Source organism: Hemitrygon akajei, chromosome 17 (genome assembly GCF_048418815.1).
Source record: "Hemitrygon akajei chromosome 17, sHemAka1.3, whole genome shotgun sequence".
NCBI classification, from domain to species: domain Eukaryota; kingdom Metazoa; phylum Chordata; class Chondrichthyes; order Myliobatiformes; family Dasyatidae; genus Hemitrygon; species Hemitrygon akajei.
This window is the reverse complement of record NC_133140.1, coordinates 42,187,586-42,201,917: the sequence shown is the minus strand read 5'-3', so window position 1 is coordinate 42,201,917 and position 14,332 is coordinate 42,187,586. Positions and strand designations below refer to the sequence as shown.

Genomic DNA, 14,332 nt, shown 5'->3' with positions numbered 1-14,332 from the left:
AAATTATTTAACATTATACAAGCATTTCTAATTATTAATATGATTCAAAATGTATATGTTTGTCAGAGGGCTGACGTAATCAATTAATTACAACTGGTAGAAATTTTCCAATTTTCCAGTCATGCATGTCAACAGTAACTCGGAGGGACTTCATCTCTTAAAAAGTTGGGCTGTACAAAATTATTCCAAAATCAATTGATATTATACACTCCGTGGCCACTTTATTATAGACAATAGACAATAGGTGCAGAAGTAGACCATTCAGCCCTTCGAGCCTGCACCGCCATTTTGAGATCATGGCTGATCAACTACTATCAATACCCGGTTCCTGCCTTGTCCCCATATCCCTTGATTCCCCTATCCATAAGATACCTATCTAGCTCCTTCTTGAAAGCATCCAGAGAATTGGCCTCCACTGCCTTCCGAGGCAGTGCATCCCAGACCCCCACAACTCTCTGGGAGAAGAAGTTCTTCCTTAACTCTGTCCTAAATGACCTACCCCTTATTCTCAAACCATGCCCTCTGGTACTGGACTCTCCCAGCATCTGGAATATATTTCCTGCCTCTATCTTGTCCAATCCCTTAATAATCTTATATGTTGCAATCAGATCCCCTCTCAATCTCCTTAATTCCAGCGTGTACAAGCCCAGTCTCTCTAACCTCTCTGCGTAAGACAGTCCTGACATCCCAGGAATTAACCTCGTGAATCTACACTGCACTTCCTCTACAGCCAGGATGTCCTTCCTTAACCCTGGAGACCAAAACTGTACACAATACTCCAGGTGTGGTCTCACCAGGGCCCTGTACAAATGCAAGAGGATTTCCTTGCTGTTGTACTCAATTCCCTTTGTAATAAAGGCCAACGTTCTATTAGCCTTCTTCACTGCCTGCTGCACTTGCTCATTCACCTTCAGTGACTGATGAATAAGGACTCCTAGATCTCTTTGTATTTCTCCCTTACCTAACTTTACACCGTTCAGATAATAATCTGCCTTCCTGTTCTTACTCCCAAAGTGGATAACCTCACACTTATTCACATTAAACGTAATCTGCCAAGTATCTGCCCACTCACCCAGCCTATCCAAGTCACCCTGAATTCTCCTAACATCCTCATCACATGTCACACTGCCACCCAGCTTAGTATCATCAGCAAATTTGCTGATGTTATTTTCAATGCCTTCATCCAAATCGTTGACGTAAATTGTAAACAGCTGTGGTCCCAATACCGAGCCCTGTGGCACCCCACTAGTCACCACCTGCCATTCCGAGAAACACCCATTCACCGCTACCCTTTGCTTTCTATCTGCCAACCAGTTTTCTATCCATGTCAATGTCTTCCCCCCGATGCCCTGAGCTTTGATTTTACCCACCAATCTCCTATATGGGACCTTATCAAATGCCTTCTGAAAATCGGGGTACACTACATCCACTGGATCTCCCCCGTCTAACTTCCTGGTTACATCCTCGAAAAACTCCAACAGATTAGTCAAGCATGATTTACCCTTGGTAAATCCATGCTGGCTCGGCCCAATCCTATCACTGCTATCTAGATATGCCACTATTTCATCCTTAATAATGGACTCTAGCATCTTCCCCACCACCGATGTCAGGCTGACAGGTCGATAGTTCTCTGTTTTCTCCCGCCCTCCTTTCTTAAAAAGTGGGATAACATTAGCCATTCTCCAATCCTCAGGAACTGATCCTGAATCTAAGGAACATTGGAAAATGATTACCAATGCATCCGCAATTTCCAGAGCCACCTCCTTTAGTACCCTAGGATGCAGACCATCTGGACCTGGGAATTTGTCAGCCTTCAGTCCCATCAGTCTTCTCATCACCGTTTCCTTCCTAATGTCAATCTGTTTCATTTCCTCTGTTATCCTATGTCCTTGGCCCATCCAAACATCTGGGAGATTGCTTGTGTCTTCCTTAGTGAAAACAGATCTAAAGTACTCATTAAATTCTTCTGCCATTTCTCTGTTTCCCATAACAATTTCACCCAATTCATTCTTCATTCTTCAAGGGCCCAACATTGTTCTTAACTATCTTCTTTCTCTTCACATACCTAAAAAAGCTTTTGCTATCTTCCTTTATATTCCTGGCTAGCTTGCGTTCGTACCTCATTTTTTCTCCCCGTATTGTCTTTTTAGTTAAGTTCTGTTGTTCCTTAAAAACTTCCCAATCATCTGTCCTCCCACTCACCTTAGCTCTGTCATACTTTTTTTTTAATGCTATGCAATCTCTGACTTCCTTTGTCAACCACTGTGGCCCCTTTCCCCCCTTTGAATCCTTCCTTCTCTGGGGGATGAACTGATTTTGCACCTTGTGCATTATTCCCAAGAATACCTGCCATTGCTGTTCCACTGTCTTTTCTGCTAGGCTATCCGTCCAGTCAACTTTGGCCAGCTCCTCCCTCATGGCTCCATAGTTTCCCCTGTTCAACTGCAACACTGACACCTCCGAGCTGCCCTTATCCTTCTCAAATTGCAGATAAAAACTTATCATATTATGATCACTACCTCCTAATGGCTCCCTTACTGCAAGATCGCTTATCAAATCCTGTTAACTACATAACACTAAATCCAGAATAGTCTTGTCCCTGGTCGGCTCTCGTACAAGCTGTTCCAAGAATGCATCCCATAGGCACTCTACAAACTCCCTATCCTGTGGTCCAGCACCAACCTGATTCTCCCAGTTCACCTGCATGTTGAAATCCCCCATAACTACTGCGACATTACCTTTGCCACATGCCAATGTTAACTCCCTATTCAACTTGCACCCAATATCCATGCTACTGTTTGGTGGCCTGTAGACAACACCCATTTGGGTCCTTTTGCCCATACTGTTGCTCAGTTCTATCCACACAGACTCTACTTCTCCTGACCCTACGTCCCCCCTTGCAAAGGACTGAATCTCATTTCTCCCCAACAGGGCCACCCCACCCCCTCTGCTCACATTTCTGTCCCTACGATAGCACGTATACCCTTGTACATTCATTTCCCAGGTCTGATCTCCCTGCAGCCATGTCTCCGTTATCCCAACAACATCGTAGTTACCCATTCGCACCTGGGCTTCAAGCTCACCCGCCTTATTTCTGACACTTTGTGCATTCAGATATAGAATTTTTAGCCCATTTCTCCTCTCTCTGTTTGAATCGCTGCCTATTGTGCTTAACCCAGCTCCCCGAACTCCCATCGGGCTGTATGCCCCTAGAATTTTGTTGTCCTTCCTAAATTTACTTATTCTTTCAACACATTTAACTCCATGTTCCGTCAGATCATCCCTCTGTGCATGTGTCCTCCTTATCACTTGTTCTGCCTCACCTTTCTCTACTACACACTTAATATTCCGGAACCGTGTAGTCCCCACCTGTCCTTTATTCTTCCTCTCGCTATCCTCTCTCACATTCTGGATCCCCACCCCCTGCAAATTTAGTTTAAACCCCCCCCCCCCCCAAGAAGCACTAGCAAACTTCCCTGCAAGAATGTTAGTACCGCTCCAGTTCAGGTGTAAACCGTCCCTTCGGAACAGATCCCACCTTCCCTGGACAGAGCCCAATTATCTGCAAACCTGAAGCCCTCCCTCCTGCACCATCCTCTCAGCCATGTATTAATCTTTATAATCCTCCTGTTCCTTGCCTCACTCGCACGTGGCACAGGTAGCAATCCTGAGATTGTTACCCTGGAGGTCCTGTTCTTCAGCTTCGCACCTAACTCCCTGAACTCCCTACGCAGGACCCCCTCACTCATCCTACCCACGTCATTGGTCCCTACATGGACCACAACATCTGGATTCTTGCCCTCCCTCTCGAGAATATACCTGTGCACTTGCTCGTATACACTTTTATTTTGAATAGTGAGTAGTGGCATTTTAACATCTGAGAAACATCACTATACAATTTAGAATATACAAGTCCTACACATATATACCCGGTGGCCACTTTATTGGGTACATCTGTACACCTCGCTAATACAAACATCTAATTAGCCAATCATGTATGCAGACATAATCAAGAGGTTCAGTTTTTTGGACCATACATCAGAATGGGGAAGAAATGTGATCTAAGTGACTCTGACTGTGGAGTGATTGTTGGTACCAGAAGGGGTGGTTTGAGTATCTCAGAAACTGCTGATCATCTGGGATTTTCGCACACAAGTGTCTGGAGCTTGCAGAGAATGGTGCAAGAAACATCCAGTGAGTGGCAGTTCTGTGGTTGTAAATGCCATGTTGATGAGAGAGGTCAGAGGTGAATGGCCAGACGAGTTCAAGCTGACAGGAAGACAACAGTAACTCAAAATAATTGTGCATTTCAATAGTGGTGTGCAGAAGAGCATCTCTGAATGCATAACACATTGAACCTTGAAGTGTATGGACTTTAGCAGCAGAAGACCACGAGCGTACACTCAGTGGCCAAATTATTAGACATAGAAGGTGCTGAGTGTATTTCACCCCTATTTTTATTTCACCTCAACTCACTGATATAGAGGTCAGATAGACATCTTTTTACATGAAGTACGGTAATATGTTTTATTAAAGGTTGTTGCTTTATATTTACTGGTTCTGCCAACTAGAATATCCACAGTGTCCATACTGTCAAAATTTCAGAGAGGTTGGAATTTCAAGCTTTGTCTCAGGTGTAGATTCTTCTCTACAGTCAGCACACACATGCCTGATTAGCTGAGCATTGAATCTAGAACAACAATCACAAATATTACATAACCATAAGCTGAAATGTTTCCCATATGCAATGCATGTATGTTCTTTTTCTATGCAGTATACATATTGAGCTAATTCGCAGGGAAGTCATTTAACTTTTGAGTGAATTACTTTGTTTTTTATTTATATCTAGTTATCTCGTGATTTTGTTTCACTTTTTTTTCCTGAGTATGGCTTCAAATTCTGTTTAGCATGCAGCATCAAGAGGGTTATAACAGATGAGCAACAGATACAAAATGCTGCAGGAGCTCAGCAGGGTAGGCAGCATCTATGGAAATGAATAAACAGTCAACGTTTCGAGCTGAGACCCTTAATCAGGACTGCAAAGGAAGGGTGAAGAAGCCAGAGTAAGGAGTTGGGCACAGGGGGAAGAGGACAAGCTGGGTGATAGGTGAGGCCAGCTGGGTGGGGGGAGGGGAGATGAAGTAAGAAGCTGGGAGGTGGAGAAGTAATCTGATAGGAGTGGAATGTGGATCATGGGGGGAAAGGAAGGAGGGGCACCAGGGGTAGGTGATAGGCAGGGAAGGAGGAGAGGTATAAAACCAGAGTGGGGAAATGAAAAATAGAAAAAGATACTGTAAATTGGAGAAATCAATGTTCATGCCATCAGTCTGGAGGTTACCTAGATAGAATATGAGGATGCTCCTCCAAACAGTGGCCTCATCATGGCAGAAGATGTCGGAATGGGATTGGGGATAGGAATTAAAATGTTGGCTATCAGGAAATTCTGCTTTTTGTAGATGGAGCTGAGATGCTAGTCCTGATGATGGGCCTCAAATCAAAACGTTGACTGTTGACCTCTTGAATTCCACCAACATTTAGTGTATGCTGCTCTGGATTTCCAGCATCTGTAGGATCTTCTGTGTTTTTAACAGATGAGAGCCTGTATTTACTTATGAGAAATGAAATTTTAATAGTTTGGAGTTTTTTTCAAGCTCTAATGGCTTAGAATTTGCTGTGTTAAAGGTCAAATTGTTAATGCCTGTTATCATTACATTGTAAATTTGTAACAACTTCCAAAGTCTGCACATCATCACAACAAAAAATCCAGAATTTGTGACTTCAAAGTCAGATTTTTGATGTTTCTGAAATGTTCAGGCTGCAAAAAAATCTTTTTAATTATGTTTTGCATGATGCGTGGATGAATTTTCAATGAATTCTTCAAATGGTTGTTTTGTGTGTATGAATTTTCACTCCTACACAAAACATCTATCAAAATTATTCAATAAATTTAATGCTTAAGAAATATTGTTTATATTTTTTCAATCTCTTCCTTAATATCACTAGATTATTTAAATTCCATAATTTCATACAATTCCATAGATTGTATTTAAAACATTAAACACTGAATTTCTTAACATCTAGATTACTGAAGAAGGATCTAGTGCTTTCCCATCGTATACGATGAATAAACTCTTCTCAAGCTTCCAGCCAGGTACACGGGTATTGACTATAACAGACAAAATGCGGGATGTTGCCTGAGCATGTTTAGTCCTGTGGTTTTTATACTCCCGTCATCCGTCCTTCCTGACTGGTTAGTCCTCATCCAATCAGGCATTTGTTCTTCTACCTTGTTTACAATCAAATTCCAGTTATTAATTAGAGCAAGAGCCTCATCTTTGTTAAAATTCTTTTTCTCCAGTTTTCCTTCAATGGTTTCCTTTACCAGGCGGTCCCAAAAACCATTGGCGGAACACATTGTCGAAGTCAATTGCAAATGCAATGTTCTGCTACCATCGATTTCTCCAGGTAACCTAAACAGATATATCTCCTGTGGTCCTTGATGCGGGTTTCCACTGTGTGACCTGTTGGGCTGATATACCCTGCTCCACATTCGCTAAGAAGTTGGTGCTACCAAAACATTGCATTCACAATGGCCATAGGATTGACTTCAATGTCACTAACTACACTGCTGTGCCAATGGGTTTTGGGCTGCCTGGTAAGGAAGCCATTGAAATAAAACTGGAGGAAAAGAATTTTAACAAAGACGAAGTTCTAAGCAAAACCTGGAATTTGATTATAAACAAGGTGGGTGAATGGAAGCTTGATTGAAAATTCCGATAAACCTTAATAGGATAGACAGCATCTGTAGTGAAATTACTTTAGAAGTAAAAAGAAACATTACATTTAGTTGAAATACGCTTACCTGATATACAGGTATATTAAGATCGTATTATCTTAATCTAAACAGATTAAGATAAGATTAACTTTATTTATCATATCTACATCAAGATATCGAAACATACTGTGAAATGGATTGTTTGTGTCAAATCAAATCAGTGAGAATTGTGCTGGGCATCCCGCAAGTGCTGCCATGCTTCCAGTGCCAACATAGCATGCCCACAACTCACTAATCCCAAACGTATGACTCTGGAATGTGAGAGGTAAGTGGAACACTGGGAGGACATACAAGCTGTCACGGGGAGGACATACAAGCTCCTTACAGGCAGTGGCAGGAATTGGACCCCAATCGGTGATTAGTACTGTAAAGTGATGCAGTAACTGCTATTACCTTGCTACCTTAATTACAGTTACCTGCTTTTTCAACCTAGGTCAGCAGTTGCATTCAATTCCCTCTCTGACATGGAGATAAAGGGTTTTGTCTATCTGCACTTTCAGCATTGCTGAGCTCTGCCTCTGGATTCAGTCCACCAGCATCTGATCGTCAGTATTTTCCTGACTTCCATTCAATGATAGGCAAGAGTGGGAATCAAGAGCACAATAACCTGTAAAGTGGACGACCTTCTCAGTTTGTTTCTGAGCACTGGCAACTGTGTACTGGTTTGTTTACCACCCTATGTCATTTGCATTCCTTCAACCATTATCCTTGCTTTCCTAATATTTCATCTGCTTGTTGGGTTTTACTACCAGTTCTGCTAGATCTTTGTTCTTCTTTCATCATTAAGTTAACTCGATGTAATGGAAATGAGTTCTGCCCATTCAAGACAGCTTATTCATGCTGTTATCTTATCGATCCTTCTGCATACATATATGGTGAGTTACATAATTCTGCTTCCATCCAGCTCAAGGACCCCAGGTTGAATCATGGTCTTTGATGCTGAGTGCCTGGGGTTTGCACAATCTCCCACTGACCATTTTTTATCTATCTATCTATTTATTTATCCTTTAGAAATACAGTGCAGAATAAGCCCTTCCAGCCCAATGAACTGCATCACCCAGCAACCCACTAATTTAATCCTAGCCTAATCACAGGGCAATTTACAATGACCAACTAATCTACCAACTGGTACATTTTTGGACTGTGGGAGGAAACTGAAGCACCCGCAGGAAATCCACACATTCATGGGTAGAATGGGCAAACGCCTTAAAGAGAATGCCGGAATTGAACTCTCACCTTTAGTGCAGGTTTACAGGAAACAGGATTGCAGTGACTAGATGGCATGTATGAGAGCTAACTAGTTGCAGAGCTTCAGGGAAATGAGATGAAGAACAAGACGGATAGAATTGCTTCCCAGCATAAACTAAAAGATAAGAATTTGCAATTTGTTTTCACACTTTTGACAAGTTGTACAAGACTAAAGTGAAATAACTGCTTTGTTCTATTAAGCTATAAACATTGTTGTACAAAGGCAAGCAGCCATTCTTAATCTTTTAAATATTGTACTGACCATTATTTTTGAGTATGTGGAAGTGTGTGTGCAAATACCCACTGAACTCTTATTACTTCTGGTCTAAGAGTCACAGAAATCACACAGTCAGATCTCAAAGATTATGCTATTTAAATGTAATAACAGTTCATTTCCAATGATACTGCATGTAGGAAATCAAGAAATGGCAAAGTTGGGTTAGGGGTCACAAGATATCTGAACTAAGAGCATAAAGTTGATTTATTTTAAAGCCATAAATTCAGTATAGGTTTTATTTTGATGATTTTCTCCCCACATTTATAATTGATATTACTTGTGCACCTTGGCACCCTATAATGACACCTTCCTGTCAGTGTTATCATGGCAGCAACTATAGTGGGCAAGCGTGTGTAATAGCATCAAGATAACTTGCATGTGATCTGCCTGTGTGATTTCTGAGACTCTTAGGCCAGAAATATAGAGTTCAGTGGATATTTCTCTTTTACACACAGAAGAAGAACCTGGTAATGTTGATAGAAAGTTTGCATCAACATGCAATTTTAACATATTCTTTGTCAATTACCTGGGATGTTGCATTTTAGGACTAACTTTTTTTTCGTATGCGCTTTCTACTGCCTGTATTATAAAAGTTGCCAACAGGTTTATGATTAAAAAGATGACAAAGAAAAGTTCCACTTGAAAGTACAGAGACACAAAAAGGATTTTTAATATTCAGATTACATTTTGATTCAAAATTCTAAATAACATAGTTTGTTGTATTTCTATACTGTGTATACTTTATTGAAGAATCATAGTCATAATGTATAGGAGCAAACTAGGCCTCTCAGCCCATCAGGTCTTCTCACCATTCCACTGCAAGCACACAGTATTTGTTAAAAGTTCACATTTTGATTCTCAATAATTTTAAATTATATTAAGCTATTGTATGAATTACATCATGCTTTAGTTGATTTCACCTAAGTCTAAGAGTTTCCTGCTTATATAGCATTGGCATCTATTAAGGCAGTGAAAGTGTAAGTTATCTCTTATTTTATTAGAAATGCCTGTACTTAATTTAACTTATTGCTACCTTCAACAATTTCCTTTATTTAATAAATCGGAATTAGATGCCATTTTATTGCAAGTGGAAAAGAATAATTTATTTGGAAATTTTAGTTATTTATAATCTCAATTGGTCTGAATTGGGCTTGTATACTGCAGCATTATAGTATTACAGTGATACTACACAGCAGTATAGTATTATAGTACAGATCACTGATTTGGGTTCAATTCCCACCGTTGTCTGTAAGGATTTTTTACCTTCCCCCTGAACCACCTGGGTTTCCTCTGAGTGGTTAAAGTTTCCTTCCAAATTCAGTTATGATCAGGATTAGTGAGTTGTGGGCCAGAAGTGTGGTGTCACCTGTGGGTTGTCCCTGACACAATCATCAGACTGTGTTGGTCGTTGATAGAAAACAACACATTTCACTATGTTTCAATGTACTATTGACAAATAAAGCTAATCTTTTACATTAAAAAATGATTAGTGGCTCTGGGAAATGTATACTAAAACTATTGACAATTATTCACTGAAAACACAGGAGGGCAGCAAGAATGTGGTGCAGCATAAACAGACAGCACACTTCCTGCAGTACAAAGTAGATTCATTTCTGAGTTAAATGTAGGAAGCACAGATTTAGAACTGAAACTTACCTAAGAATATCTTGATACTCTGTCCACTTACACAGATTCTCAGTTTTAAAAAATTGGAGTCAGACTTCTTACATGCCATCAAATACATAGATGTACTTGTGTTTAAACAGATAGTTTTCTAAATTCAAAGTTCTTGTTTACTTGTCCCTTTGTGTATAGAGAGTACTGCAATTTCTTATGTTTAATTAAATTTGGCTGCAGCTTCCACATACTTAACAGTAGTAAAAATGCCTTAAAATATTTTCCAGCAGTTAATTATTGAATTCCCATGTGAAATTTATCCCCAGTTTCTGTCTTCTGTATTTTGAAGCTTTCCAATAGTCTTGTTTAACAGACAAAAGGGAAAGTTTAAAGGCCATTTCGGTGGTGCAGCATACTGAGAAACATTGTACAGTATCATGAGAGACATTATATTAGAGCATAATAGTCTTTATTGTCAAGTACTTTGCTGGCAATTACATGGGGAGTCTCATACAAATGCAGAAGGCCCCAGTTTACTGCCAGAGAGCTATTGTAATGCCTTAACTGCATTCCACTTGGAGTCCAATGGCAAACTAGGAGCTTGCTGACATTTATGTAAGGCAATCAAAGGCTGTTTACAATTAATTGTATTTGGCTTACTAGGTTTAATTATTCAGAGAATTTGTATAGTTTCAGCTGAGTTAATTTCTATTTAAAATATTCTCAAAAATAGCTTATTTTAATATTTTTAGTTCATAACTATTCTGAATGTCAGAGATTTATTTATTTATCTACTTTATCTACATGTTTATTTATTGAGATACAGTGTGGAATAGGCCCTTCTGGCCCTTCGAGCCGTGCTGCCCAGCAGCCCCGTATTAACCCTAACCTGATCACGTGACAATTTACAATGACCAATTAACCTACTAACCTGTATGTCTTTGGACTGTGGGAGGAAAGCAGAGCGCTCAGAGAAAACCCACACTTTCCACTGGGAGGACGTGCAAACTCCTCACAGATGACACTGGGATTGTACTTTGAACTACGACATCCCAAGCTGTAATAGCTTCATGCTAACCACAGTGTTAACAGTAATGTTGAAGAACTTTGACAACTTAAACAGCAAGCCTAGGATATGGATTTCTTATCAATGGTTTTCAGAGGAGTTTCATGCATAGATTTTGCTTGTTCTAGCCTCCATCATCATCTATATTTTATGAAGCCTTGTCTCCACTTGTTTTCAGTACTGCCCTGGCTAGCCAGTTCAACCTTTGGATTCAAGGAGTGTAAATTTGAGGAGCAGGAAACAAGAGCAGCTGGCCCCACTAAGAAGACCCAGCCCACTTTTAGCCCAGAAAAATACTCCTATTTGGTTCTCCATCTTTACCTCTCATATCATTTTACACACTTCTTTCAGGTCTTGCCTCACTTCCAACACTCCTTAGGAACCCATCCAAGTTTGTACTGCCTCTCCCTTTCATTAATACTTTATAATCTAGGCAGTATTCTGGTAAACCTCTAGTGCACCCTCTCCAAAGACTCCACATCCTTCCTGTAGTGAGATGACCAGAAATGTACACAATACTTGCTCCAAATGCAGCCTAACCAAAGTTTCATACACCTGCAACATGACTTCTTTACCTTTATACTCAGTACTGTGACTGATGAAAGCAAGCATGACATTATGTCTTCTTTACCACCCTATCGACTTGTGTTGCTACTTTCAGGGCACTATGGACTTGGACCCCAAGTTCAACAGACATTCACATTTACAGTCTCTCTTGTTCACAAAGGTAAAAACTTCTACAGTCAAGCAATGTCAATATTTTTCTTGTATCATTTGAATGCTGAATATTATCAATTCTTAATTTTCTTTATTTTAGATGAACTTAAGGATATTGAATGATATGCAAAATAAATCACAAGTAATTGAAAGATAAATAGTCTCCAGTTAATTGCAGCGCTTAATGTTACACTGCCAGTAATCTTCACTTGTTTAAATTTGTGTTAAAATGTTTTGATCACTTTATATTTTATATTTTCCAATTTTTATATAATGTTTTTCCAATTTTAATAGCTATTGGATGTCTCCAAGATAATCAAAGGTATTAACAATATTTTGACAGCTGACTAAGCTGGGGATCTGACTTCAGTACCTATCATGCTTTTATTTCCCCACAGTCTTAAGCACTAGGTTTGTTCTTCCCAGTAACTCTCCTCAACCCCCTCCAACCACCTAAGGACTGTCGTAGTGCCTTAACCTCTGAGGATTTGAGATGGCTTCCTGAACATAACTTTCATTGAAGTATCCCAGGAAGTGTCTGTAAATAGTGTGAAACTCTATTGTGCACACTTAACATGTTAAAGAAAATTGATTTTCCTTTGAATTAGTTATTAACCACTCCTAGTAGGCAGCCATAGGTGACTTGCTTTATTAGACTTAAGAAATTAAAATTCCTGATGAAAATAATTCTGGAAAAATACTTTGTGAAATTTCTCAGATTCTGGATACATAATGATGTGCTTACGTAAGTGTTTTTCATTATAAGTGTAGACGTTAGAATTTATAAGGTAAAAACATTAGGTTAAAAAATGTGAGAAGAATGTGTCAAAAGAAAATAATAAAATACTGCCAGTAAGTCATATGGAGGTCTAAGATTTTCAATATTTTTAGGCATATTTTAGAAAGATGTGAAATACGAAATATAAAATTGGCACAGAAGTCAAACGTATAAATTAAAAGATTCCAGTCATATCCCTACACCCAAAATAAATATGATCTTTTTTATTAACTTATCTTTATACCCATATTAATAAGGTCAGAGGTTTAACAGTGAAAACTGTTTTAATGTGAGCATTCAAAAAACTTCATTTTGCTTGGCTGTAATATACAAAGTTTTACATTGGATTGCATGAGGAATTATTTTATTCTTAATATAGTTTTTTCTTTAGTAGAAATTGTGCTCTTAAGCTCTTATTTTGGTGATGCTCTTCTGGGATACATTACAGGGCTCCTAGAAGATAATATTGTTAATATTAAAAGTGGATCTCCAATGTTTGACTTACTATCCACTCAACTCATTACAAATCTACACCCATAGGATGAAGTGAGTGCAAGTAAAAAAGAAAGCAGAAAAATATAATGACAGTAAATATTGTTTTAATATCTTCAGTATCTATACTTATGAATTGTAAGTTACTTGATGTCCAAACCAGGAGCAAATCTTGTGGGCTGGAGCTAATGGTTTCAATTATTTAGAAGTTCAGTCAACTTTAGCTTTGCGTACTTGTACTACTTCATCTAGATCAAGAGGCTTTCTGATTTATAGATAGTATTGTTCGTAGTGGGGTGGATATAGCACAGTCCAAACCTAAATATCTGTACTCATAAGTAGGTGAGAAGATTTACTGATTTATCAAAAGGACCATGTGGCTGGAAACCATACGATTCCCCATCTTCAACAGAATTCATAGACTGACCAAGGAAGTGGGAACCTTGAGTGACTTTTCCAATCACAAGCCTGAAGGGTGTTTGGGAATATGAAACCAAGCTTGCTGCACTCTTGATTGAGGTCGAAAAGCCTGTATCTGCGACCTGGTATGGGAATGCAGATAATTTACTCTGGATGAGATTATATGCAAAGAAGGACTTGGCTGCTTTGAAAGAGTTACTGATCTTCTTTCATTCTTCTATGGTGAGTGAAGTTGTGGTGCGTTCCACAGAAAACTCAAAATGGCACGGAGCTGTGATCTCCATTGAGGTTGCATCTCTGTTAGTTGTTTTGTAGTGTATTTTGGGTTAATGAGAGGAGTTAGGGTCAGGTTAGGGTTTACAATCAAGGACATAGAAACAGAAAACCTACAGCACAATACAGGCCCTTCGGCCCACAAAGTTGTGCCGAAAATGTCCCTACCTTAAAAATTACTAGGCTTACCCATAGCCCTCTATTTTTCTAAGCTCCATGTACCTATCCAAAAGTCTCTTAAAAGACCCTATCGTATCTGCCTCCATCACCGTTGCCGACAGCCCATTCCACACACTCAGCACTCTCTGAGTAAAAAACTTACCCCTGACATCTCCTCTGTACCTACTCCCCAGCACCTTAAACCTGTGTCCTCTTGTGGCAACCATTTCAGCCCTGAGAAAAAAGCCTCTGACTATCCACACGATCAATGCCTCTCATCATCTTATACACCTCTATTAGGTCACCTCTCATCCTCCGTCACTCCAAGGAGAAAAGGCTGAGTTCACTCAACCTGTTCTCAAAAGGCATGCTCCCCTATCCAGGCAACATTCTTGTAACTCTCCTCTGCACCCTTTCTATGGCTTCCCCATCCTTCCTGTAGTGAGGCAA

General features: G+C 39.6%; 1 protein-coding gene across 6 annotated transcripts in view; it reads left to right on the top strand.

Annotated features, from left to right (window-relative positions):
- Window positions 1–14,332, top strand: part of fto (FTO alpha-ketoglutarate dependent dioxygenase) — a 352,522-nt gene that overhangs the window by 187,028 nt on the left and 151,162 nt on the right. The window contains exons 8-9 of one of the 6 annotated variants that reach the window (XM_073069993.1): window positions 6,082–6,151; window positions 11,705–11,770. The exons of 4 other annotated variants lie outside the window; for them this stretch is intronic. In XM_073069993.1, the coding sequence (XP_072926094.1) occupies window positions 6,082–6,151; window positions 11,705–11,770 (136 nt within the window). The remainder of the gene's footprint in view (window positions 1–6,081; window positions 6,152–11,704; window positions 11,771–14,332) is intronic. One more of the 6 variants, XM_073069994.1, reaches the window with a different exon arrangement.